General features: G+C 43.1%; 1 protein-coding gene across 3 annotated transcripts in view; it reads left to right on the forward strand.

The window, feature by feature from the left end:
- MINDY4 (MINDY lysine 48 deubiquitinase 4) overlaps positions 1–23,997 on the forward strand; it is a 512,572-nt gene that overhangs the window by 336,447 nt on the left and 152,128 nt on the right. For all 3 annotated transcript variants that reach the window (XM_085628881.1, XM_085628884.1, XM_085628882.1), the window contains exons 9-11: positions 271–350; positions 6,949–7,050; positions 18,081–18,144. In XM_085628881.1, coding sequence (XP_085485007.1) covers positions 271–350; positions 6,949–7,050; positions 18,081–18,144 — 246 coding nt within the window. The remainder of the gene's footprint in view (positions 1–270; positions 351–6,948; positions 7,051–18,080; positions 18,145–23,997) is intronic.

The following is a 23,997-nucleotide window of genomic DNA, read 5'->3' on the forward strand; positions in this document are numbered from 1 at the left end:
TTTATTGTTCACTGTAGTTGGTGCCTTCTGATGCGGTAATGGTAATTATGTGGGTAAGGATGTGCCATTTGTGTGCTCATCTGACACTTGGGGCTCTTGGTGTCCCGCAGGAACATAAAACATCTTGTGAATGAGGCTAAATGCAAAAACACAGAGATCAAAAGAGATGCAAAACCATAAACTGAACACATTCCACAGCAGCGTGCCCATTTCTCCCTGGATACCATGTGTTTACTGTCTAATCCAGCTGTTCTCTGGTCCTCTTTTTAGGGTGGCCCATGTGGAGTGTTGGCCGCGGTTCAAGGCTGCCTCTTGCAACGACTCGTCTTCGGAGAAGGCAGCGATTCTCGGTAAGTCCGCGTAATATACCAGAAGGACATGGCCCAACTGAAAGTACAAGTAGCTGTTCTTGAACCTGGTAAAACGAGTGACCTTTAGAACGAGAAACCCACTAGCATGACATTTCTAGTGCCTGTGAAATTGAGTTAGCTGATTTATTCATGTTCATTCGGGCCAAACGAATGTGCCTTTTAACTCATGGATGTGAATGCTTTACCTTTCCACCTTGGAGTCTCGTGACCACATAAACATTTTTCACAACATTACTTGTATAAAGGGTGTCCCATGGAGAAAAGCAGGTTGCCAAAAGAATGCAATAAGGCATGGAAAGGCCAATGCGAGCATGGGGTCTTTCACAGAAGATAATACTTGTGAAGTGCATGCGTTGCATGTAATGTTTTAAATGTTTCTTAGTTTAGCAACTCATTTTCCACTCCTGAGAATTCTAAAATATTGAAGATTGAAGATTTCAGAGCACTACGAACATATTGTTAACAAGTTTTTCTATGAACAAGTTTATATTTGTGTTTCTGTTGGAATAATTCCATACAATAGTCCTACAAACACAAACCAGTTTCCACATACAAACGATCCTTCGGTCAGTTTTGGATATTTAACGTGAGAAACAAAGGAAAGAATGTGTAATGGGTCACGGTTGACAACATTGTCTCAAATGACATACAGTCTTTAAGGTCCAAACCAAGTCTAGCTAAAAGATAACGGTCACATTAAAATAAAGTAGGAACACGATCAGAATTGGATCAGTGGATCAAGAGTTAATAATAATCAAAACAACTCTCCCCAAAAATAAATAATGCCACCTTGAATCTTTTTTGGAAGTGCCTTTGAATCGGTAGTTGTTTCTTGATCCAGCCAATCGATGAACATCAAATCAAAGAATGTGGGAAGCTCACGCAGAGTATTGAATCAGTCATGAAAGTTGTCAAGCTACTCCAAACTGGTTTGAAGTATGAAAGTGTCTGGAAAGTAGAGTTTATCTGGGTAATTTAAATGTGGGTTTGTACATGGCACATCATGTTGAAGTCATTTGCTAGCAATGGTAGTTTCCCTCGAGCATTCACCTTGTCTGGATAGTGAGGGTCACTCAAGTTCAAGGCTCTGAGCCTGAAAGCTGAGTGTCGAGGTCTTTTGAGCCAGAAGCTGTGGTTTGAGTAAGCAGGTGAAGCTGGAAACTGGCTCCTGCCAGGGTGCATAAATCTGTTTTTGAAGGTCTTAAGTCAGAGATTTGATCCTGTTCTGGTCCCTGGAGAGCCATTGTCAAAATTTGGTACAGTGACTAGACATGATGAAAAGTTGTAGAAGTGGTTACAAGTTGCAAGGGGCTGCCCACCTACTCAGGCTTATAGACTCTTTCTATCAGCATCGTGTTTGCAAGATTGAAGGACCTCAACAGAGGCAGGACCTCAATTCAGCTCACTTTAAAAGACTCTTTCACTCAGTAAACATTGCAAGCAAGCAGTAAAGAGCAAGTTCTTGAGTTTTTTTTTCTTTCAAAAAACTTTATTGGCATTTTGATTCATAAGAACAAGTTGCACAAGCAGGAGCCAAGTCAGGGAGACCCATGTTCCCAGACCCCAATCTTGCCCCCCACAACCACAGATATGTGCCATGTACAGCCACACCAACTATTTTGGGGGGATATCCCCTTACAGTTCTCTACAATGATTTCTATGCCAACTAAACAGCATTAACTCCCTCCCTCTGTGTCATAGTTCCAATTTTCTTATTATGTGCGTCTTGCAGGGATTTCGATTATCTCAGGGTATTGCCACCCAGCTCCCAATCCATTAGCATCCACCCGTCAGCGGTCCTAAAAACAGCAGCGCCATCCGCCGTATCAATCCTCCAGTGCATCAGGGGTCTGTGAGTCCCTCAGGTCCGCTAGCAGAGCTGCCCATGCTCGGGTGTCATCCTCAAGCTTTCCGTCCCTCTGGACTTGTTTCATACTGTTGCCCACTCACGCATGTTTCGCAGCCATGCATCAATCCCTGTGGGTACAGGGCTTATCCATGATATTGCAATATGTCTCTTCGCTAACACTAACCCCAAAAGGACAAACCGTCTACTCAATTTCTTAGCTTTGGGAGTGGGCAACAGTCCCAGCAGCACTGATTGTATCTCCCTGGGGATTGTCCATCCTGTAGCTTTTTGCAAATGTGCAAGTATTTACTCCCAATATAGAGTTAGGACCAGGCATGTCTATACCACGTGTAGAAAGGTCGCCTCTGTCTCTCCGTATCAGGGACATGCACCTGAGTGGGCCGGGTAGATTTTGCATAAGGTCTGCGGGGTGAGATAAACCTGATGCACAACATTGTATTGTATTAGCTTAAATCGCACATATGAACTCACCTCCTAGACCCCCTCATGAATTCTCGACCAATCTCGCTCTGAGAGGGGCTCCCAGAGCAAGTTCTTGAGTTATTCCCTTTTTGTTCCTTTTCCATATTCCTGGGTGGTTTGATGTGCAATGACCATGATAGTGGTATATGAGATATTCTTAATGTAATAACAAATGACTTTGGTTGTAGCTTTGTGCTATAGATTTGCATGACAATAGTAAACAAGCATTTGCAATGCAATAGGTCTCGCATTTGCGAGAGTTTAAGCTATTGGCATTGTAAATGACAATGCCTTTCATTTATGTTTTGAAAACCAGCGCATAAATAAAAGGTATTGCCATTTACAATGCCAATAGCTCAAAGTCTCATAAATGTGAGACTTACTGCATTGCAAATGCTTGTTTTATATTGCATACACATGCCACATGGTGCAAATAATAACACATTTCCCAAATGCGTAATACAATCTCCCGTTCTGTAAAAGGAAAGTTGACGGGCCAGCTTGAAAATATATTTATTACATGGATCTGCCTTCCTTCACCACCTTTAAATTCCAGAAAAAGTGCATTTGGGAAAAAAATAGAATACAAATAATAAGTGTGTAGTTAAGGGGTCTGCCTGTTCCCCAGGCATCGAGTAGCAACCACCCAAGACAAGTACTCTTCTCTCCTCCATTTACACACACACGTCCCCCGGGCTGGCTCTGCTGCTTAACATATTGTGGTGAACAGGTTTCTAGCGCCCGCAGCCTGTGCTTGCAGCCAGCAGCGCTATACTGGTAGGACTTGTCGTGCAAGCCACATTCATTGAACCCACCTAACGTTGTGCAACAGCGGTGGCGGCACCAGAGGGGAAAAAAGAAAACAAGGAGGTAGTATGATTTCTTTTCTTTAGGGAGTTAGCAAGAATGTGGCTTAATGGCAAATTGTACGACTTTGAAGCTGGGGAACCAGGTTCGAGTCAGGCGGGAGGCTCAAACATCCCGCGATTGCAGACAGGAGTCCGTCTGTTTAAAAATAATAAGAAACTGAAAAGTGCTGCTAAATCTTCGGGTGAAAAGCAGCATGAGCAGAAAAACAAATTGTTCTCTTAGACCAATAGAAAAACATTGCAAGCGTAACTATACTGTACTTAGCTGGTGTTCCTTTGGTGAACAAGGGAAGTGACGTTTCGGTGGCTGTACCAGTTATGAGGCAGTAAAGAAGAGCGACGCAGGAGTTTGACCAATTTTGAGTAGCAGGAGGGAATAGTGTGGTAACATTTATCAAATTAGGTCTCGCAGACAGCGCATGTGCGCTGATGCTCGACCTAAAAAGGCCATTTACACTGATTTCTTTAAGTATTGCATCTGTTTCCTGTCTTTCGGTGTCAAATAGCCACTGATGTCCCCATGTACTAAGCCTGATTTGAAAATAGAAGTGAGTGCACCAGCAAATTAATAGCATGAGCAGGGCCATTTTTTGGCTTTAAGAGTCCATCGCGAGCAAAGCCATGAAAATGTTTGGCATGTACATCATGGAATAAACGTAGTGTAAAAATAAGATGCAGTCTCTGCAAATTTGAGAAAATTGCAGGAAGTGTTTCACCTTAGCACATTGGATCAGATCACTGCATAGACAGACATTTATTAAAAGTGATACTTTTTTAAATCTGACCTTAGAAACATTATTGACTCTTCCCCCCCCCTCCCCACCCCCCGCCAACGACAGCAACATAGTGCAAATAGGATGTCTCTGGTTGTCACTTTGAGTCCCAACACAGCCCGCTTCACGTGTCACACTGGCAAAGGCCGCGTCTGAACCCAGGCATGGCCCATGAACACAAAGAAAGGAATACCACAGTGCATATAGTGAAAAAAGAAGAGGGCGGAAAAGAGCAGGGGCTGCAATATAACAAGAGAGGTCCACCATTTTGGGGACAGATCGTGCTGACATGTAAACACGAAAAGGCATTAGGTGGGCATTCTAAAGATCCGCAATTGAGCCTTGACAAAAACATCACAAGCACTTAATTCACCATAGAATGGAATTCTTTGTACATACAACGCATTTATGAGTATGAGTGTGTAATGACTAAAGGTATATTTCCGATGTACAATAGCCCTCCATGTATTGCAACACCTTAGGAGTTGGAATGATACACCAGAAAGCCCATAGTATATGGTGAGAGGGTAATATCCCGCTGTGCCTACTGTATATTTCAGCTCTGCTACTTCTGTTTGTGTTACAGGAAGCATGAGTAGAGGCTGCTATGAAACAAATGGGGTTTTACTTGAGTACAGGCTCATCACCAGTTATTCCCTATGTTGATGTCAATCCTACACTGCACTGTGTGCTTGAAGGGACTTCACCACAATGTGCTGATTGGAAACCCTTGCAGTGCAGACAGCGCAGTTACTCCCTTCTCTCTCTCCTTGCAGCAGTATCTGTGATACAGAATCGGGGTCGTAGTGTAAAGCTCTCTCCTGACCCCGGTCAACTGGTGACCTATCACTCCATAGCAAGACGGTAAAGTGATTTTCAGAGCTGTAAAGCAAGGGCCTCATTTACCGCTTTTTGGCGCAGGGCAGCGCAGCACGGCTTCTTGTTGATCTGCCCTGCATCAAAAGGAAAGGGCAGGAATGTGCCGTATTAATGAAATACATTGCATTCCTGTCCTTTCTGCCTGTGCATAATTTGGCGCTTAGTGCCAATGCAGGCACCCTGGCACCATCGTGCAAGAGTGTCTGTGTTGTTGGCAGGATTGTTTTTGTGCAGGAAAGTGCAGAGATGCGTTTTCCTCTTTCTATTCTGAAGCACACATGGAAAGAGGAAAAAACTAGGAGAAATGAAAACATTTCTCCTCGTTATGCCTGCTCTGGGGAGCAGTACATTTTTTGTGCTGCCCCAGGTTTAAGTGCTTTTGTCAATCTGGGGTAGAATCAAAATCCATGAGTGTTGCATGAGAACACACACCCCAGCACCCTTGGAACACTTCCTTGACCCAGAGTAAGTCCACGCAGCACTTTTCACTGACTTGCCTTACTCCATGTCTGTGAGGCCATGTAAAGCCACGCAGAGTGGCTCTGCGTCGCTTCATCGATACGATTGAGAGGCTTGCGCCGCTGGAGCGTCAAACAAAGAGATGCTCCGGTGGCGCAGGCCTCTTGTAAATACGCCCTCATAGCTGCATAGAGACCACTGCAATGCATGAGTACCCACACTGCATATGGCCACGCTAATGGTCTGGGCCAGTGCGCCACCGCACCAGAACCCTCTCTGTGTCTTGTTCTGGCTGATGGTAGAAGAATTTTCCAGAGCATTTTGGAGGTGAGTGAGGACATTAGAATCAGATTAACAGTATCGCCATAAAGGCGACCTTATCAGAATCCTGCATTCTTGTTCTCTTCCCACGCAATGAGTAGATACCCCTACAAAGGAGGAGTTAGAGGGGTGAGTTGAGAAGGGGAGCATCCAGCAGCCGAATATAACATCCTTAAGATGTTGTGAATAAATTGCACATCGTTCCTCGAGGTCACATTAAGAATGTAGTGCATACAGAATGCATGTGGGATAGCCTGTGTATCTCTCCTACTCTCTAATATGCTCATGTCCAGGATATGCAACTGAAGCCACCTCAGCTGTGTGGAGTTTGTAAATTGTTTACAGGAGTAGACGACTTGTGCAGCTGATAGTAATGCTCAGTGTGCTTTATTATCCAAGAGCACTTGAAGATTCTTTTTTGGGACATGGGCCTCAGGCCAGGTGCAACCCCAGTCCCACAATTCAACTCCAGATTCCTCCCATACTGTGAAAATAATAAGGTATGGATCTGCTTTAGGCAGCCATGTAGTAAGGTATTTTCTGCATGGGCTAATCGGGAAATTACAACAGGAAAGATGCTGTAAGGGACCAGTGTCTGATTCACGTTTGAAATGTGCTCTGGCAGCCATTTTCATCATTAAGATCCTGTTACTGTGATCACTTAGAGTTAATAGTTTTATATTACCGAACATTGTCTCTATTTGCTGTGCTACTTAATTGAAAATATTGGTTGCCTAACTGGGTATAAAAGCAGATCAAGATAATAGTTTTTTTTACCAGTGTCCCATAGCAACAGAACGCGTATGTGGTGTGTATACAAATCAACAACCAATAGCTTTAGAGGGAGGCACCTGTTCAGTGAATATGCTCCTGAACTCGAACTTTTTTTCCTTTAATGTTTTTTCTGTTTGTAAACGACTTAACCTTAATGCGTTCTTTTACAGGTGTTTAAAACCTTCAAATCACCAAAGAACAAATTGCCTTTCGATAGCCATTGCTGATATTTTGTGGCGTGCAGGCAACAGAGACCATGCAGTTGTTGCATTGTGAGTTAAATGCAATGTCTTAACAAAATGATAACGGTGCATGCATGCATTTTTATAAAACAATTGTGTGGCCTTCCTAAATAATCAGTGCATTTTTTTCGTTTGTAATTTTGTGGCATCGTCCACTTTTTTATATATATATTATTTTGTCATTGTTATATCAATGTATATGTACATTTGAGTGTATTAGGGGTTGAAAACATTAATCTATATTAATATTAAAATCCTAACTAAAAATAACATGAACAATTGATTTATATTCACACAGATGGCTTTAAATCATAAATCATTTACAGATATGCAGATTATCATATCTTTTTATCCGTGCATTTAATCTTGATGTTCTCATGACATATGATATATTCTATAGGTAGCTATCTCTTGAGACTTAGGGCCTTATTTTCAGTTTGACGGTCTGATGGACTGCTAAACCCACGGTGATGGTGCGGCTCCCGTCGCACTGGTGGTCCAATTGCCCTATTACAAGTTGGGCAATGGGACCTCCATGGGACTGCTGCTGACGCCAGGGATCTGCGATCCCTGGCGGTTTTGCAGTGGTCTGAGGCCCCTATGGTGGTGCCGCTGCGGCACTGCCAAGCATATTAGTTTTCTCGCCGCCACAGTTTTCATGATGGTGAACCTGCCATGAAAAGTGTGGCGTTGAGGAAACGGACCCCAGTTGCCTCTGCTCCAGGGGATGCATGCAGGGGGGGCAAATATGTATGCGTGCACCCCCAGTTCCTGCAGGGCATGGATTTGACAGTCCATGCCCTGCAGGAACATGCAATGGCATTCCCATTGTGGTGTCTTGCTAAGGCTCATGTATGAGCCTTAGCACTGCACCGCTGTGGGCCAGCCGCCACAGGACTGCCCGACCTGGATTCCAGTCCTCCATTCATTTCAACCCACTTTTGATGAAGAAGCGGTCTTAACTGCACCAACATCAACAACACTGATCTTCACTCCGGAATTCAACTTGAGAGGAGTGTGGGACACTTTAAACAGGTTGAATATCCTTCATCTCTTAAGCAATACACCCTCACTATTGTATCTTACATCAGAGCACTTAAATTAATCAAATTCAAAACCTACTCCTGGATCAGTTGCAGAGACTCCGTGTTACCAGAGTGGACAGATAGCTCAGACGTCGAACGCATCCTAGCGAAAAAGGAGCGTTGTAAGGATGGGGCAACCACATCAGTGAGCCAGTGACAGAAAAGTACCTCCATATCTTGATAAAGAGGCAAAACGCCCCTACAAAGCAAAAGGAAGCCTAGCTCAACCTGAGAAGAACAAAGCAAATAACCACCCACGTATGGGGGAAAAAAGATCACAGTTCACCTGACAATTAATTGGGGGAGGGAGGGTTGGCCATCAACTGGCACTATAATTAGTAACACTTCCCGCAAGGGGGTGGCTTTCCACTTCCCTCGCAACCAAGGTCCAGCTGAATCCCTAGCAGCAGATGACACACAAAAAAGGCAGTCAGATCAACAATTAAAATAATAAACTGAAACGTGGCAGGACTAAACACCTCGCTTGACAATAAAAGCGCTCTCGAATATTTAAACAGAGTGGACATCTTGTGCTTCCAAAAAACACGGGCCATCGCACCCACTTCCATTCCAAGGCACCACACAATTCACACAGTGGCACCGAAGAAAGACTTGTTTGGGAGATCCAACTGGGGCCTTTCCACCTTTGTGAAACTTGTCCTGCTGTTAAAAAGAAAGGAATTATTAAACCTCATGAATGATATACAGGCTCCTGAGCTTGAAGACCTGGCAATGGATGGGAAAGCCAATCCCATCATGGTGATAAACCTGTACATCAATCCGAAAAGGGACAAGAAAAGAAAGGTTGTTACGAACATCTCCTACCAGATGCTCCATTATGAATACCCAGGGCATAAGTGCATTGTGGCTGGTAATTTCAACACACGCTGTGCCATCTTGGGGGGTACATAAGGCTATGCATCGTAACACATATGAGGACTGCATCAGGGAGCTTCACCTGAGCTCCTGTGATTAGAAAGGCACCCCGGAGCATAAATCTAAACCCACATTCAGAAATATTTCATCACTGGACTATATTTTTCTGAGCAAATACCTTCTGAGCAAATGTGAAGCATACCAGGTTCCAACTAGAACTGAAAGAGACCATCATCCGCTCTCCATCATGGTCAACATGAGCTCTGAGACTTACATGGCCCACAATCTGGCAGTCCAACTGCTTCCAACTAACGCTGGGGTGCCACAATAAGAGAACTAAATGCGGCTTTAACCTCCAATAAGGAACAAACCAAACCTTGCGTGCCCATGAGACACAAGTCCTTCTCATACGCTGCAAACAAAGGGTTCAAGCTTAGTTAAAGAATGTGTTGTTTGGCTGAAGAAAGACACAGAAGGGCCCAACCACCGAAAGAGCGCTAAAAGAGGCAAGGAGAAAACACAAAAAGGCAGTGTAGGCGTTAAAACAAAAATATATAGAGGAAGAGTGGAAATACATTCACACTCTGCCGGCCCCATGCAAGTCCCAGGAATTCTGTGGCTACAATAATGGCTTGACAAGCAAATTGACATGCAAAGAGAACGCCATCCCTGAAGAAAAATGGGTCGACCATGCGAACAGCCCCTATGTAGACAACATGAAATCTAGGGCCACTTGGGAGACCTTAATTGTGGAGCCATAGAGGGCCTAGAGGAACCCGCAAATGTAAATACTGAAAAGGAGACAGTAACCATCTTGAAGACAATCTGCAAGGATGGAGCTCCAGGGCCAAATGGCCGACCTGGGAGCATCTTCAGTGAGGATACCTATCTGTGGGCCCCCTATATGTCCAAACTCTTATCCACCATCCTGGAATCATGGAGTCATGGAAAGGCTCAATCCTGTACCTAATACATAAAAAGGGATCATACACAACATCAGGATATTCTGGGCTAATTGCACGCTTAGATGTAGACAGAAAAGCCATAGTGAAGGGGCTTTTGCGTGAACTGGAGAACTGGATCAGGGGCAACAATATTATTCCATTTTACCAAATAGGATTTTGGCAAAACGCATCACCAATGGACAACGTGATTGTTGTGATATGTTATTAGATTGTATTATGTACTCGAATCGCCCCAGAAGGGCTATCTCGGCGCGGATGCAGGAAACAGCAGAACTAAAGCAGTTAAAATAAGTTGGTCCTAAGTAATTTCCTACATTGCAAATGGTCCTTGCAAATTCGCATTTGAAGAGGCAGCTTTTTCCAATAAAAAGTAGCTAGGAAAGAGTACAACCTGCCCCCTGACCAGGACTTCCTGACCCTAGGGGCCCTGAGCAATGCTTTGCCGGAAGATCTTAAAAGTCTTTGAGGGGAGTAGCGGTTGAGTGTTGACAATAAATAGAAAGACCCATTACCGTATAAAGCTTTATCGGTTAAGCAGTCAATCTTAAAAAAATTCTGTTTTTCACTGGTAGCCAGTGTAGAGCATGAAGAAGAGGAGAAGAAGCTGCTCTGGAGGGGAGATTACAGATAAGGTGTGCGGTGGTGTTCTGCGCCACCTGAAGCTTAGATAGCAGCAACTCGTTTGCTGAGGCCAAGAGAGCATTCCCATAATCCAAAAGGCTAATGACCAGTGCCTGGACTAAAGTTTTCCTTGCTGTAGGTGGTAATAGAGGGAAGGTTCTTCTCAGCAACCACATCATATAGAAGCATGAGTCCGTCCTATCTGGCGGCTAGGGCTGTTGAAAAATCCACAAGCCCGATCTACGCCAGTTTCTTCGATTATAGTGCTATTTTCATTGGAATTGACCAAAATATACTATGGACCAAACTGGCCGCTTGGGGGATCCCAAACAACTTCATGCAGCCATTTTTGCCCTATATACAGACACTTGGGTAACCCAAACTCATGCCACCGCAAAAATACATGCAAAGAAAGGCTTGAAAAAGGGATGCGTAAAATAAAAATACCCCACATACAATATGCGGATGACCTGGTGATACTAGATCACACAAGCATTGGCATGAGGAGGGCACTGGGCATTCCACACACCTGAAATACTACCAACTCGCTGCTCGCAAATGCCACAAAAACCAAAGGGCCAAAAAACACCAGCTAAAATGGCAAATAGGCCCCTTAATCATAACCACAATCGGTAAATAGAACTACGTTGCCGTTTAACTATCGGATTCAGGAAAACCCTGCCATTAGGCAAAGGCCCTTGAAGAAAAAGCGGCCAAAACATTGTTTGCCTTAACCAAACTTCACCACACGTTACAGAGCCCAACAGCAGAGGTGATTTGAATAGTAACATGTGCCAAACTGCTACCTAGCATAAGTTATGGGCGTCTTGCATATCCTGTAATGCTCACAAAGATATTCGAGCATCTTCATGTAGGTGCCTACAGAAAAATACACGGTCTCCCTAAAACAACTAGATGCACGCTGATTCATATGGCATTTGGGTTGGTAAACATGGACATTGAATGCGAAAAGGATTTAATCAAATACTACCACCAAGTGGCTAGAGCAGACAAAGACTCCCTGAAAGGAGCCCTGCAAATAATATTTCAGGACGATAAGAGCATATGGGCAACAGTGCTATAACTACATACATTTGAGCACAGAATGCCTCATGAACCCAGTTGTCACCCTACAGCACATGAAGAGCACTTTAAAGATGTAGGGCAAGCTCCTGTCACAGGAACGAAATCTAAATGAAATAAGCCACACCTACGGCGCCATGGGTCTAGTTAAATCCCATGAAGATGTTCCCTGCCAACCATACTTGAGAGCGGCATTGGGAAGACGAGCCTTGAGGAACAAATTGTTGACCAGACTCCTGACACTGCCTATATGTCAGCACACGACCCATTGGAAAACAAAATCTCTAGGGCAAGGGCATCTTGGAATCTGTAGAACCCCTAGTATGCTGCTGCCCAGCGTTGCTTCCCCTAAAGCGAATCCTCTTAAGGCATCTGATTTTGCAGCACGGCATAAGAACGTGCACAGAAGCTGTGGCTTACGTTTTCTTGTCCGATGTCTCCATGTAGCTAGTACGAATTGGCAAGTTCTTTGCTACAGTGGGAAGGATGCTAAGGAACTATAGCTCGCAAGTGCATATATATCAATCGGGCTGCACTAATTATGAACTTGTATGAACTCCAACATAAGTCCACGGACTAGTGGACTTGCAGGCTTCTCATCCCCCCTTTTTGTCCCAGTTGTATTATAACTCTGGACCGCATGTACCCATGTATGCTCCGCAGGTCGCTTCCTGCACTAGTAGATCACTCTTTGCTAGGGCTCGCACTGCAATGCTTAATCTCTTTCATTGCTCCTCTTACAGGGTGGCTGTACTTAACTCACTTTTCACGTGACACACGCATTGGTTCTCCTTCATGGCACTTTGCACTTTGAAACATATTTGCACGTACTTATTTGCAAGCTTGCAGACCTGGGGACGTTCCTACTGTCTCTTAATGCCCTTTTGTCCCAGCTACATTTTGCTTTTTGCTTGCTTTCTAGCACTTTTCACTTTGAACATATTTGTACTATACTTACCTATCTGCATGTTGTATCTTAGGACCGCAGACCATTCCTCGTCATGGCCAGCGTTGCAATGCCTCACTTGTTTTGATCGAGCTTTGTTGCACTTTTATTAATGGCACAATGTGTCGGTCATAGGGCAGACCACCCTTCAGGCCCTATATTCTGGCAAAGGTCCTTACCCCTACCAAATTCTCCCTAAGTTGGCAGACCATGCCCAGACGTGGGTTCCTTGCTCAATTTTCCACTGGATTCAAGCTAGCCTGGCTGATGAGGGGCGTTACCTCGAAACCGGTCCAAGGATGCTTGTTTCTGGTCTAGGGAGGACCTGGACTGGTAGTTCGGGCTGGGCTGTTCCCATGAGGCACATGGTCAAGAGTGATTTCCATATAGCTGGTTCTGAACTGGAGTGACGAAGTGAGCTAAAGAACGATGTTGGATTCAACCCAGATCTGTGACTGAGGGTGAGTGTCTGATAAGTTTCAGCACTCCGTCCATCATTTCCTTGTGTTTGCTTTGTTCAAATAATTTAATACATTTTACTCCATTTTTCTAAATTGTTGTGGGGTTTTTCATGTGCTGTGTTTTCACTTTATCACTGTTTGAAGTGCTGCATAAATATGTTACACATTGCTTCTACGTTAAGCCTGAATGCTTTTGTGCCAAGCTACAAGAGGGTTGGGCACATGTTAATTTCGGGGTTTGCTTGTAATTAACCCTGACAGGCATTGTGGTTTCTGCTTGATTAAGGTTTCACCCCCCTGAACCAGTAACCCAATTTCAAACAGGCACTAAACTTCCTTTTTAGGTCTCGGCTGCGAAGGCTGCGCTTGCGCAGTCTAGCTCCGAGATTTAATGACTTGGAGAAGAGGGGCTTGAACCCGCCCCTCTTCTCCCCTGTTCTCCATTGGCTGGCCTCTTGAATGCTGGCCAGCCATTGGAGAAGAGGTCAGTCATTCCGATTAGGCCCCGTCCTTTTTGGATCGGGGGGCGTGTTTTTTGCAAGAAGTCTCAAGGAGGAGATAACAGCAAAACACGTCCCCGAATCCGAAAACGACGCTGCCTTTCTCCGAGGCATTTCTGTTTTGCCTCGGAGAAAGGCTGTGGTGTTCCTGGCCCTCACCTCGCCCGCTTCCAACCCCTCGTTCGCTTGGATGCTAACACACACACTACCACTTAGGAGTGTGAAACGTATTTTAAAAATGGTGAAAAAATTGTGTTGCCCTTAATTGAATGGGGCATTCACAGAGCTCATTGGCTATCGGGCTTTGGATGCTTATGATTGGTTGGAAAACCGCTTGTGCGTTTAAAGACTAAAGTTTAAACATCAAACCCAGTTGTTCATTGGTTGTGATGCCCGGAGAGTTCACGTGACCGGAACAAAATTAGCTTTTTGCAACAGACGGGCCTCCCCCTTTTGTAAATGAATTGGTTCTTTGGAGTTTCACTTGGTGCCTTTGCTAACCCCATTGAGCGAGCCAGTGAACTGGGACACAAGTACCTCAAAAATCCTTTTAATCGTCGTAAACGGGGAGGTCGCTGATGACTGGCAGCCAACCTAGTTCTGATACGGCTGTGACAGCAACTTGTAAGACAACAGACCGCCGCCGGGAGCCACCCGGGCTCTATAATCGTCACAGGTCGTGCGTCTCCTTCATACTAACCCAGCACTCTACCTCTTTTACGCCACAACTGCCTACCGTAATTATAAAGTCTAACTTTAGGAGTTCTACTGTCCTGCTTTCCTACTGCTTCTTCCCACCTTGGCCGGCTGCCACTTCGGCAGGTGAGTGTGCAACACCGTATTGCGCCCTTTGTGGTAGTACACTATAGTGTCAGATTGAAACCGGTGCTCCGTCATTCGCAAGGGTTCTCCCAACTCTCTTCTAGCATGTGCCTTCCCATACGCTTATTTAGTACCTGTTGTTGTGCAATATTGCAGTTCGTTTTATTGTGATACCAAGACGGAAAGTTAGCTTCTATAATCTAAATTGTGCATATTTTCAAAGTTCCAGAAAAATAAAACTTGCCGCAGCAAGATCAGCTACTACCATGGTGCTCGAGTGCAGCAGGGCAGAAACTGGGGTAGGGCCCTCTTGTGGCGGCCCCTACTCTCCCATCTCTCTACTCCTCCCCCCACCCCCTTTACTTCCTCATCTCCGTCCCCAGGGACTGGGCGCGCAACACCAATTGGACTCAAAGGGCTTCATCCCCCCCCCCCCCCCCCTCGTGTGTGGCAGCCCGGGATGAGACAGCTTCCCAGTGCCCACACAGCCGCACCCGAGCACTTCACAGGTCTTTGAAAGACCATTTGCATGTTAATGAGGCCTCGCTGGTGTTTCACCCCTTCTAAGAGCCCCTGCAGCTCCACTCTGCCTATTGCTTCAAGATTCAGCCCAGCCCCCCCCCGCGTAAAAATGTCTTAGCCCCCCCCCCCTCGAAATTGGGCTCTAGTTGCGCCTCTGTGTGCAACCAGACCTCTTGCACGGTCTGGGAGAAACAACCTAACACATTGCTTTTATAAGTGTTCCCCTTAACTTAATTGTTTTGTTCGGTGTTGATTTTTTTCTTCTCCCTGTCACATAATAATAAAATGCACGATACAACTGAAATGCTTGTGACAAAACATCACCAGTAAAACAGTCGGATGTTATTATTTTTAATTTCACAATATTTATTGCAAGCATATAGTGGATTGGTCAGGTAGCTGCCTGTTTTCTCTTTTTGTTTTTGTGCCGCTTGCAAAATATCCATTGCGACAGCTTGCCAAGTCCAGATACATTGGGTTTGCCAATGCTTGTTTGTAGTTACTGTGACATGCGCACAAAGCACTGCATAACAAGCATTTACAATGCAACGGTCTCGGCATTGTTAAAGTTAGAGCTATTGGCATTGCTCATGACAATGCCGCTTCTTTAAATGTTTTAAAAACAAAAAGATAAACAAAAATAATGTCATGAGCAATGCCAATAGCTCTAACTTTACCAATGCCGAGACCATTGCATTGTAAATGCTTGTTACATTATATCTTAGGGACGCTTAGACATCGAATCCAGTGAAAGTCTTGGTAGAGACTGGCAGGATAAAGCCAGGAAAAATGCTAATTCCTACGTTTGAAATATTGGCTTTAAATTCTTCTCCATTCTTTAAGGAGTGATCTTAAAACATATAATATATTAGCAATTTTAGTACATTGGATCTTTCAAAGATGCACATGGTTGAAAAGTTTCCTTTCACCATGCTGTCAATCTCCAGTACCCACAATTAACAGAACAGTGTCCTATACACTTCAAATAACATTGAAACATGCATAGTCTACTTCAGGCCTCTTATTATGTGACTGAATACAGGCATTGAGGGGAAGGGATCCAGAGCTGCAATTCACCACAAAGGCTGAGTGGTGCTGATTTTCTTTCATAGTCAATCTGACAGCTAGAGAATCCTCACATCTCTACTTTTCTGGGACTTTTTTCACTTTGTTTTGGTGGTCTTTACAGTGTTAGGCAACTTTCTCACTTTACTCTACAGGAGGTAAGCATTTTTAAAGCCTCCCCCACTGCCCATTTTGTATTTGGCAGGCTGAACCCTTAACAATCTTCCTATTGGCTGACACTACTAGGGCTAGACCTATATTTAAGCTTTGTCAAACCTGCGGTGCCAGGAAGATTTATTATGACAACCCCATAGGAAATCCCCAATGTGTCTTCACTGATCAAAAACGTGTCATGGAGATGTATGATCAACCAGGCAACCAGTCATAGTCCCTTGAATGTATTGATGGCTGCTCCTATTTTGGGGTGGTGGGGCAACGCAAACTCGGGGGAGGGGTGAGGAGAAAATATATATTTTTAAACACTTACCTGCTCCTACATCTGCTGCCTTGGTGTACCTCTCCTCACGTTGGTCACGCTGCACAGGCTCTCAGGGGCAATCACAGTACTGCTCTCATGCTGGTAATACCTGCATGAGAGCTGAGCGGGCTGACTTGATGCTCACTCAGGCCCAGGGAGCCTTTGGCTTTGCTCCAACCCGGCCTAAGATGTCCAGCCAAACTGACATGCGTACTTAGAAGTGCCCAACACTCCTCCATAAAGCATGACACTCAACAGGATAGCCCTGGCCCCGCCCACGCCCTAACCTTGGCTGTCAGTAGTGAAAAATAAAATGATAATTTAGTGGTTTTATTATAATTTCATTTTCAGTAGGGCGACGCTCCTTCACCATAACGGAGGAGCCTCCCCTGCCTGAATGATAGAGAGGTAAGAACTTTGTGCATTCTGTGTGTACTGTCACCAAGCTCCATGTCGGCTAAAAGAATGCTTTGCACAAAGGCTGAGAAGCTCTTGTCTTCAGAAAATATAAATAAATAATTGTGTACTGCCATTACAACACTGAAGACATCTCTCTGTTCAGTTTATAATCTCTTCTTACAAGACACTCTTTAAAAAAGTTTTAATCTTGCATTTACAAATCACCTAGCACTTGATGAATGAATGAGTGCATCCTTTTATATAGGGGCAGTTATTCTCTAGGGCTATGAGCTTATAAAAACATGCAGGTAAACGAGAAAGTCAAAACACTAGAAAATGTACAACAAATAGCAGCGGCTGCTGCCACAAAACTCCAGTGTTGGGGGGAGGAGGGTAAGGAAGATAAAAAATGCACCTGTCCTGCTGCCGACACGTTGGTGCTCCTTTTCTTTTCTGATGGTGCCCCAGCAGTCCTGGCACACCTGCACTGGCTCTCCACCGAATCCAGACGCTGCTCTCATAGCATGAGAGCAGTGCCAGGATTGGTCTGAGCGGCCTTGCTTGCCACCTAGACAGTGCCTTAGTTCCTGTGGCGTTTCTCCAACCCGGCTGTGCATCTCAGCCGGGTTGGAGAAACCCAAGTGCGCATGCATGTCTGGCCGGCCTAATACAGCCAGCCAAACCGACAAGCACACTTTACAGAGCACTCTACCCCCTCCTATCTGTCATGCCTGACACGCCCTGCCAAAGACTTCCTGGGTCAGTCAGTCAGTGGAAATTATTTTGTTATATTATCATTTTATTTTCCGCTGACTGACTCAGTGGGGTGACGCTCCTCCGCCATTACGGAGGAGCCTCCCCTGACAACTAGCAATTCCATTGGAGGCATGTTATTAAACAATGTACGTCCACACTGCATCTAGCCCACAGAATGCTGTGCCGAAGGATGAACAAATACATCCAAATCACATTAAAAAAATATTCCACCTTTTTCCCCACTTTTACTTTTATATTGATTTATTCAAATGTGTCTTAATATGCTCTTAAAATAAATCAAACATACAAAATGCCGCACTGTGCCATTTTACATAACCACACTTAGACAATTGTCTAAAAGAGCAAAGCTTATTGTCTTTTTTACTGCTTAAGTTACTTTAATTAGACCAATGTATCATATGAGCACGTTCATGTATTCGATTGCTCTAGCGAACTGATGTTGTGTTTCTAATCTAAACAGATATTCAGGAAGACAGCAGTTCAGCCCTGCTGGGAGGTACAAAGCAGATGGAATCTTGGAGACGGTGAGCTGTGCTACTATACTCTCAAAGTAACTTTTAAACGCATGACTAACAGGGCCGGACTTGGAACCGAAATTGGCGCTGTCAAACTGCTCAGCCGGTCCCCATGGGGTGAGCAAAGGGGTGCGGCCGAGCTGTTTGAAACAGCCGATTTCGCTTGATTTTGTTACCGGGGGCTGATATTGCCAGCCCACGGTAACAAAAACAGACCTCCAGGGCCTAAAACCGGCCCCACCCTGGCGGCCTACCGAGGAAACGCCGGTGCCCGCTATGGCCAGTATGGCCCTGATGACTAACTATGGAGGATATGTAGGCTAGCAGCTAGAGCTGCTGAGCTGGGAACCTGTGGACCCAGGTTTGCATCCCCGCTTCGGGCTTTGGCTTCTCTTGCTGTGATTCTTGGCGAATCACTTAATCTCCCTTTCCTTGAAATGTGAATTATAATGAATGAATTGTATTTCGGTATTGCCCCCTTAGGGCCTGATTACAAGCAAAGGCATTATTTATCATACCTGATAAATAACGATACCACGGGGTACGTTATTTATTGGGTGCAATAAATAATACCTATTACAAGTTCATAGGACTAACTTGATTTTGGTGTTTAGTGCACCAAAATCTGCTTGATGTTGTATGTACAATATTTTTTCCCTTGGTAAATTTCAACGAAGGTTGAGTAATTTAATGTATCCGATAATTATTAGATGCGTTAAATGCCGCCAAACTTGTAATTCCGACCGATGCGTAAACAAGAGTTTATGCATGGGTCACAATATTACGAGGAACTCATGATCAGGCCCTTAATATACACAATCGTGTAGCTTGTCTTCCATTCCCCCAGTGCTTAACTTGTAAAATAATGAGTTCCAGTGCCAAAAACTCTTGTCAGAAGCCCACGGCCAATGCTATCAAATGTCAGCGGCCGAATGCCAAGGCTGTGTCCTCTTGAATCAGCTCATGCCTCTTTTTTAAGTTTCAGAAAATTTTTATTGAAATAAGAAATGCTCAAATATTACATAGTGAGGTAACTAGAAGAAAGATAAATAGCTAGTTAAGTAATGACAATAACATAAGCTGTATAATAAAATATCGCAGATTAAGAGAAAATATAAGCAAAAACTGGCAATTGATGTGGAATAAAGCATTAAAAAGGAATACGAAATACACACTATAATCAATAGCAAAGTTGAAAAACAACCAAAAAAAAAAAAAGAGAACGCATAAGAAGTACCTTATTGAAAAATAACAGGAAATCATGGAGGTTTAGAAACTTCTTGCTGTATCGGGAGTAAAGACAGAGAAGCACGGGCACTTACGTCAAAAATTACTGTAACTGGGCTCCACAATTCTCTTCGTTTAACAGCTAAGGTTAAGGGGTAAACAAAAGTTGTGTCTAATCTATGATTGTAGCAAACAGCATACCACCAAGCCTTATAAGATAATTTGGTGAAATCCTTCCAGTTTTTGGTGATTTGTTGAAATGCCACAGCTAGTAGCAAATCAATTATCCTAACACTACTAGTGCAATGCTCCCAGATGGGGGATGAGCTCCCTAAGAAAATATGAGATAGAGAAAAAGGATGGGTGGAGGAAAAAATCTTGTTAATTTGAGACCAAACCTGCCTCCAAAAATTAAGAACAAGGTGACAATCAAAAAGCATGTGGGAGAGATCTGCACCTGGTAAAGAACAGGACCAATACTTGTCTGAGGTATCTGGGAAATGGTTGCTGAGAGTGAGTGGTGAAAACAATAAACGATTGTAAATAAAAAATAGTGTTTGGGTAGTATTGGCCGCCCTAGAGGATCTACGAATTTTCAACCACAATTTGTCCCATAACACAACAGGCCATGAAGTTCCAAAATCATTTTCCCAATGTTCCTCTGTAGTGGTTTTGGTGCGGGGATAGGACAAAGTGTGAAAAAAAGCATATATCTTGGAAGCTTTAGAATGTGTAAGAAGTAAAGAATGCAACGAAGGCGTATCAGATGACGTGGGAATTGATGAGGGAGGTGCAGCAAGATGAACCTTGTAGTCTTGCTGTAAAGCGTGAGTCAACAATGAATATTTGGTTTGAAAAGTAAGAGGAAGATTAAAAGAAGTGGCGACTAAACCAAAAGGAATGATTTGAGCATGATGGAACAATTGCCTCACCCAAATAAGACCACGTGTTCTCCAAGATTTCCAAAAGACTGGCTTATTGTTGATTAAAATGGATGTATTATGCCAAATAGGTTGATCAAAAAAGGATGAATCAGGTAGACAAGGAAAGATTTTGGAAGTATGTTTAAGAATGGGAGTTGAAATGGACTGAGGTCTGCGAGAGAACATAAGATACTCTTTGAAAGAGAAGGGGAAAATGAAAGACTGTTCTAAGGTTAGCCAGAGAGGAGATGTTAATGAGATGTCTTCAAGCCAATGAGAAACTTGATGTAACAGGAAAGATTTATGATGCAAGGAAAAGTTAGGAAAGTTCACCCCACCCTCCCTTTTAGAATGCATCAGCCTAACCAAAGACATACGAGATTTTTTATGCCCCCACAAAAAGGAAGAGAGAATAGAGTTAATCTTCTTGAAATATTTCAAGGGGATAGGAAGCATCATTTTGATGGTATCTAATCATCCCCACCATGACAGGTAGAGAGGATGCCATTTGCTAGTGAGAGTAGTTAATTTTTGTATACAATCTTCCATAGATTTAGTAATTGTGCCCGAAAGAGAAGAATGAAAGTGGAGGCCTAGATATTTAATAGAATTAGGGCTCCAAGTAAAACCTGAAGTAGAGAAGTCGTCCTTGAAAGTTCCTTTATTGAGTGGTAAGATCTCGCATTTATCTTTATTTAGTTTATAACCCGAAACCTGAGCAAAAGAATGAACTTCGTCTAAGAATGCTGGAAGGGAGGTGACTGGTTGGGATATAAATAATAAAACATCATCAGCATAAGCTGCCATTTTAATGTTGGAATCATGAAAATGAAAACCATGTATATTATCATTCTGACGAATTCGTAAAAGGAAAGGTTCTAGAGCAAGATTAAACAAAAAGGGTGAAAGTGGGCATCCCTGCCTAACCCCTCTCCCTAACGAAAAATAAGAAGATAAGCCTCCATTCGCCGAAATAGCAGCCCTAGGACGAGAGTAAAGAAAGGAAATCAGGGAAGAAATTTTTGGTCCGAAACCGAACCACTTCAGAGTTTCAAATAAATAAGGCCATTCAACTCGATCAAAAGCTTTTTCCGCATCCAAAGCTATGGCTGCAAGGGAATGAGGGTAATGCGAAGTCTTAGAGAGATCGTCAAAAAATAATCTGGTGTTATCTGATAACAATCTGCCTTTAACAAAGCCAGATTGTTCTTTCCCTAAAAGCTCGGGTAATGAAGATTCTAAACGTAAAGCCAATACTTTAGAAAACATTTTGTAGTCAATGTTTACCAGAGAAATAGGGCGGTAATTTTTACAATGCTGTGGATCTTTACCCGGTTTCGGAATAATACAAATAAGGGCATCGGAGAAGGAAACAGAAGCAGAACCAGTTTGAAGAAAAGTAGAGAGAAGCAAATGCAATTTGGGAATTAGCAAGTTTGAAAAACAGGAGTAGAATTCAACAGTAAAGCCATCCGGCCCCGGAGCTTTATCCTGTTTGAGAGTGTGAAGAGCTTGAAGAAGATCCCTGTGAGTAAGATCAGATTCTAAGGAAGAAAGGTCCGGAGGGGTATCAAAAGGACAAGATATGGTAGACAAAAATTGGGAGATGGACTGTTCAGACGAAGATGCTTCAGAGGAATATAATGTTTTATAAAAAAGCAAGAATTCTTGTAAGATGTCCTCATTCTTATGTTTCAGCATCCATCCTGACCATAAACAGAATCAATGTTGACTTTGTTATGTTTGACCTTTAAATAATTAGCTAAAAACTTACCAGCCTTATTCTGACCACCGTAGAACTTGGCGCTGGATTTTAAGAGAAAATTAGAGGCATTAGATGTGGAATCTTTATTAAATTGAAGTTTGGCAGAGATGAGGTCGTTTAAGCAATCTTTTGAATTAGAAGTATAATATAAGTGCTCTAAATATTTAATTTTGGAAAGTAGAACATTAGTATCCTGTTGGGCTTTCTTCCGTTTACGAGAAACATAAGTAATGATGAAATCCCTAGCCGACGCTTTGAAAGCATCCCAGACTACAGGAAATGGAACTTCACCTGTATGATTAAGCAAAAAATATTCATGAAAAAAAGACGTGAAAGAAGATACAAATTGTGCATCAAGAAGGAGAGCGTTATTAAAACGCCATTTTTTAAAGGAACTAGGATTCTGTAGACCATCCAATGTAATGGAAACTGGAGCATGATCCAATATTAAAATGGAGCCAATGTCAGAAGAAATGAGGGACTGAGTAAGGTGATGTGAGAGAAAAAAATAATCTAGTCGAGACTGAGTTTGGTGAGGGGGTGAGAAGAAAGAGTATTCTCGGGAGGTGGGATTGCAGAGTCTCCAGGCATCAGTAAATTTGAATTGTGCGATAAGGTGAGAAAAAGATTTTTGTGACTTATGAGGGATGTAGGCGCTAGCTGAATGCCTATCCAAAAAGGGGTCAAATACTTCGTTACAGTCACCTACAAGAATGAAATTATCAACATAATGTTGAGTAATTAGGAGCTAAAGAGGACCAAAAAGAGGCATCCCCACATGTAGGAGCGTACACATTTAAAATAGAAATAGGAACATTGTCAAGATTAAAATTGACTAACACCCATCTACCTGAAATATCCGCAAAATGCGTTATTGACTGGACTGGAAGAGATTTTTTAAATAAAATCAAAACGCCATTACGTTTACCATCACCTGGAGAAAAATACACTTCGCCTACCCAACCCCTTTTCAATTTAGCAGATTCAACTGCTGATAAATGTGATTCCTGTAAACAAGCTATATCTGCATTTAGTGTGGTCAAATGGGATAACACTCTCTGTCTTTTAATTGGTGAATGCAAACCTCTAACATTCCAAGAACATATTTTCAAAGGCACGAAACAATGTTAAAAAAACATATCAATATATCAGTAGAGGAAGAAGCGTAGAAATAAACCCAGAAAAAGATATGAAAAACATACATATATGTTAATAAGAGACAACAAAGATAAAGGAGAATAGTGTCATAAAAAATATCAAAGTAAAAACCAGTAACAAGATGAGGAAAGAAAGGGAAAATGGAAGCACGGAAATGTATTGTAAACAAGAGCAGGAACGAAGAAAAATGGAAAAACTGGATCAAGAAGAAAGAAGGTTTCTAAAGAGCATAAAGAAGAAAGAAAAATAAATGGAAGAACAATAAAACAGAAGAGGAAGAACAATAAACTTACATATTGTCGAGGACAAACAAAAGGAGAGGAGGGTGGAGGCCACATAGAGCAATGACGAGTCATAAGCTCCCAAGGGAAGGCAGGTAGGGAAGACAACCGCAACGAACTCTAGGGGCATGAAGGTGAATGGTGATGTGAAGGAAGAAATCTGTAGGAAGGGGAAAAAAGGGTGAACGTTAGATATGAAGAACATGTACAGTTAACAAAAAACAACCAATTGAGAAGACTGTATAAACATAACAATCATAAAAGATCAACCAAGAACAAAGCGTACAGTCAATAATACAAAACAGGTAAATGTAACCAAATATTAAGAACTAGACGATGCAGCAGTGTCCATACTGGTAGCATTATGAGAATAAAGAAAGCTCTTCAATTTCAGCGGATCATCATAAGTAGTAGTCTTGTTATTGAAAGTCACCTTGAAAAGGCAAGGATGAAAAAGTCCATATCTCGCTCCCATAGATCGGAGCTGTGGTCTAAGTGAAAGGAAGTC

This window comes from Triturus cristatus, chromosome 10, assembly GCF_964204655.1.
Source record: "Triturus cristatus chromosome 10, aTriCri1.1, whole genome shotgun sequence".
Taxonomy (NCBI): domain Eukaryota; kingdom Metazoa; phylum Chordata; class Amphibia; order Caudata; family Salamandridae; genus Triturus; species Triturus cristatus.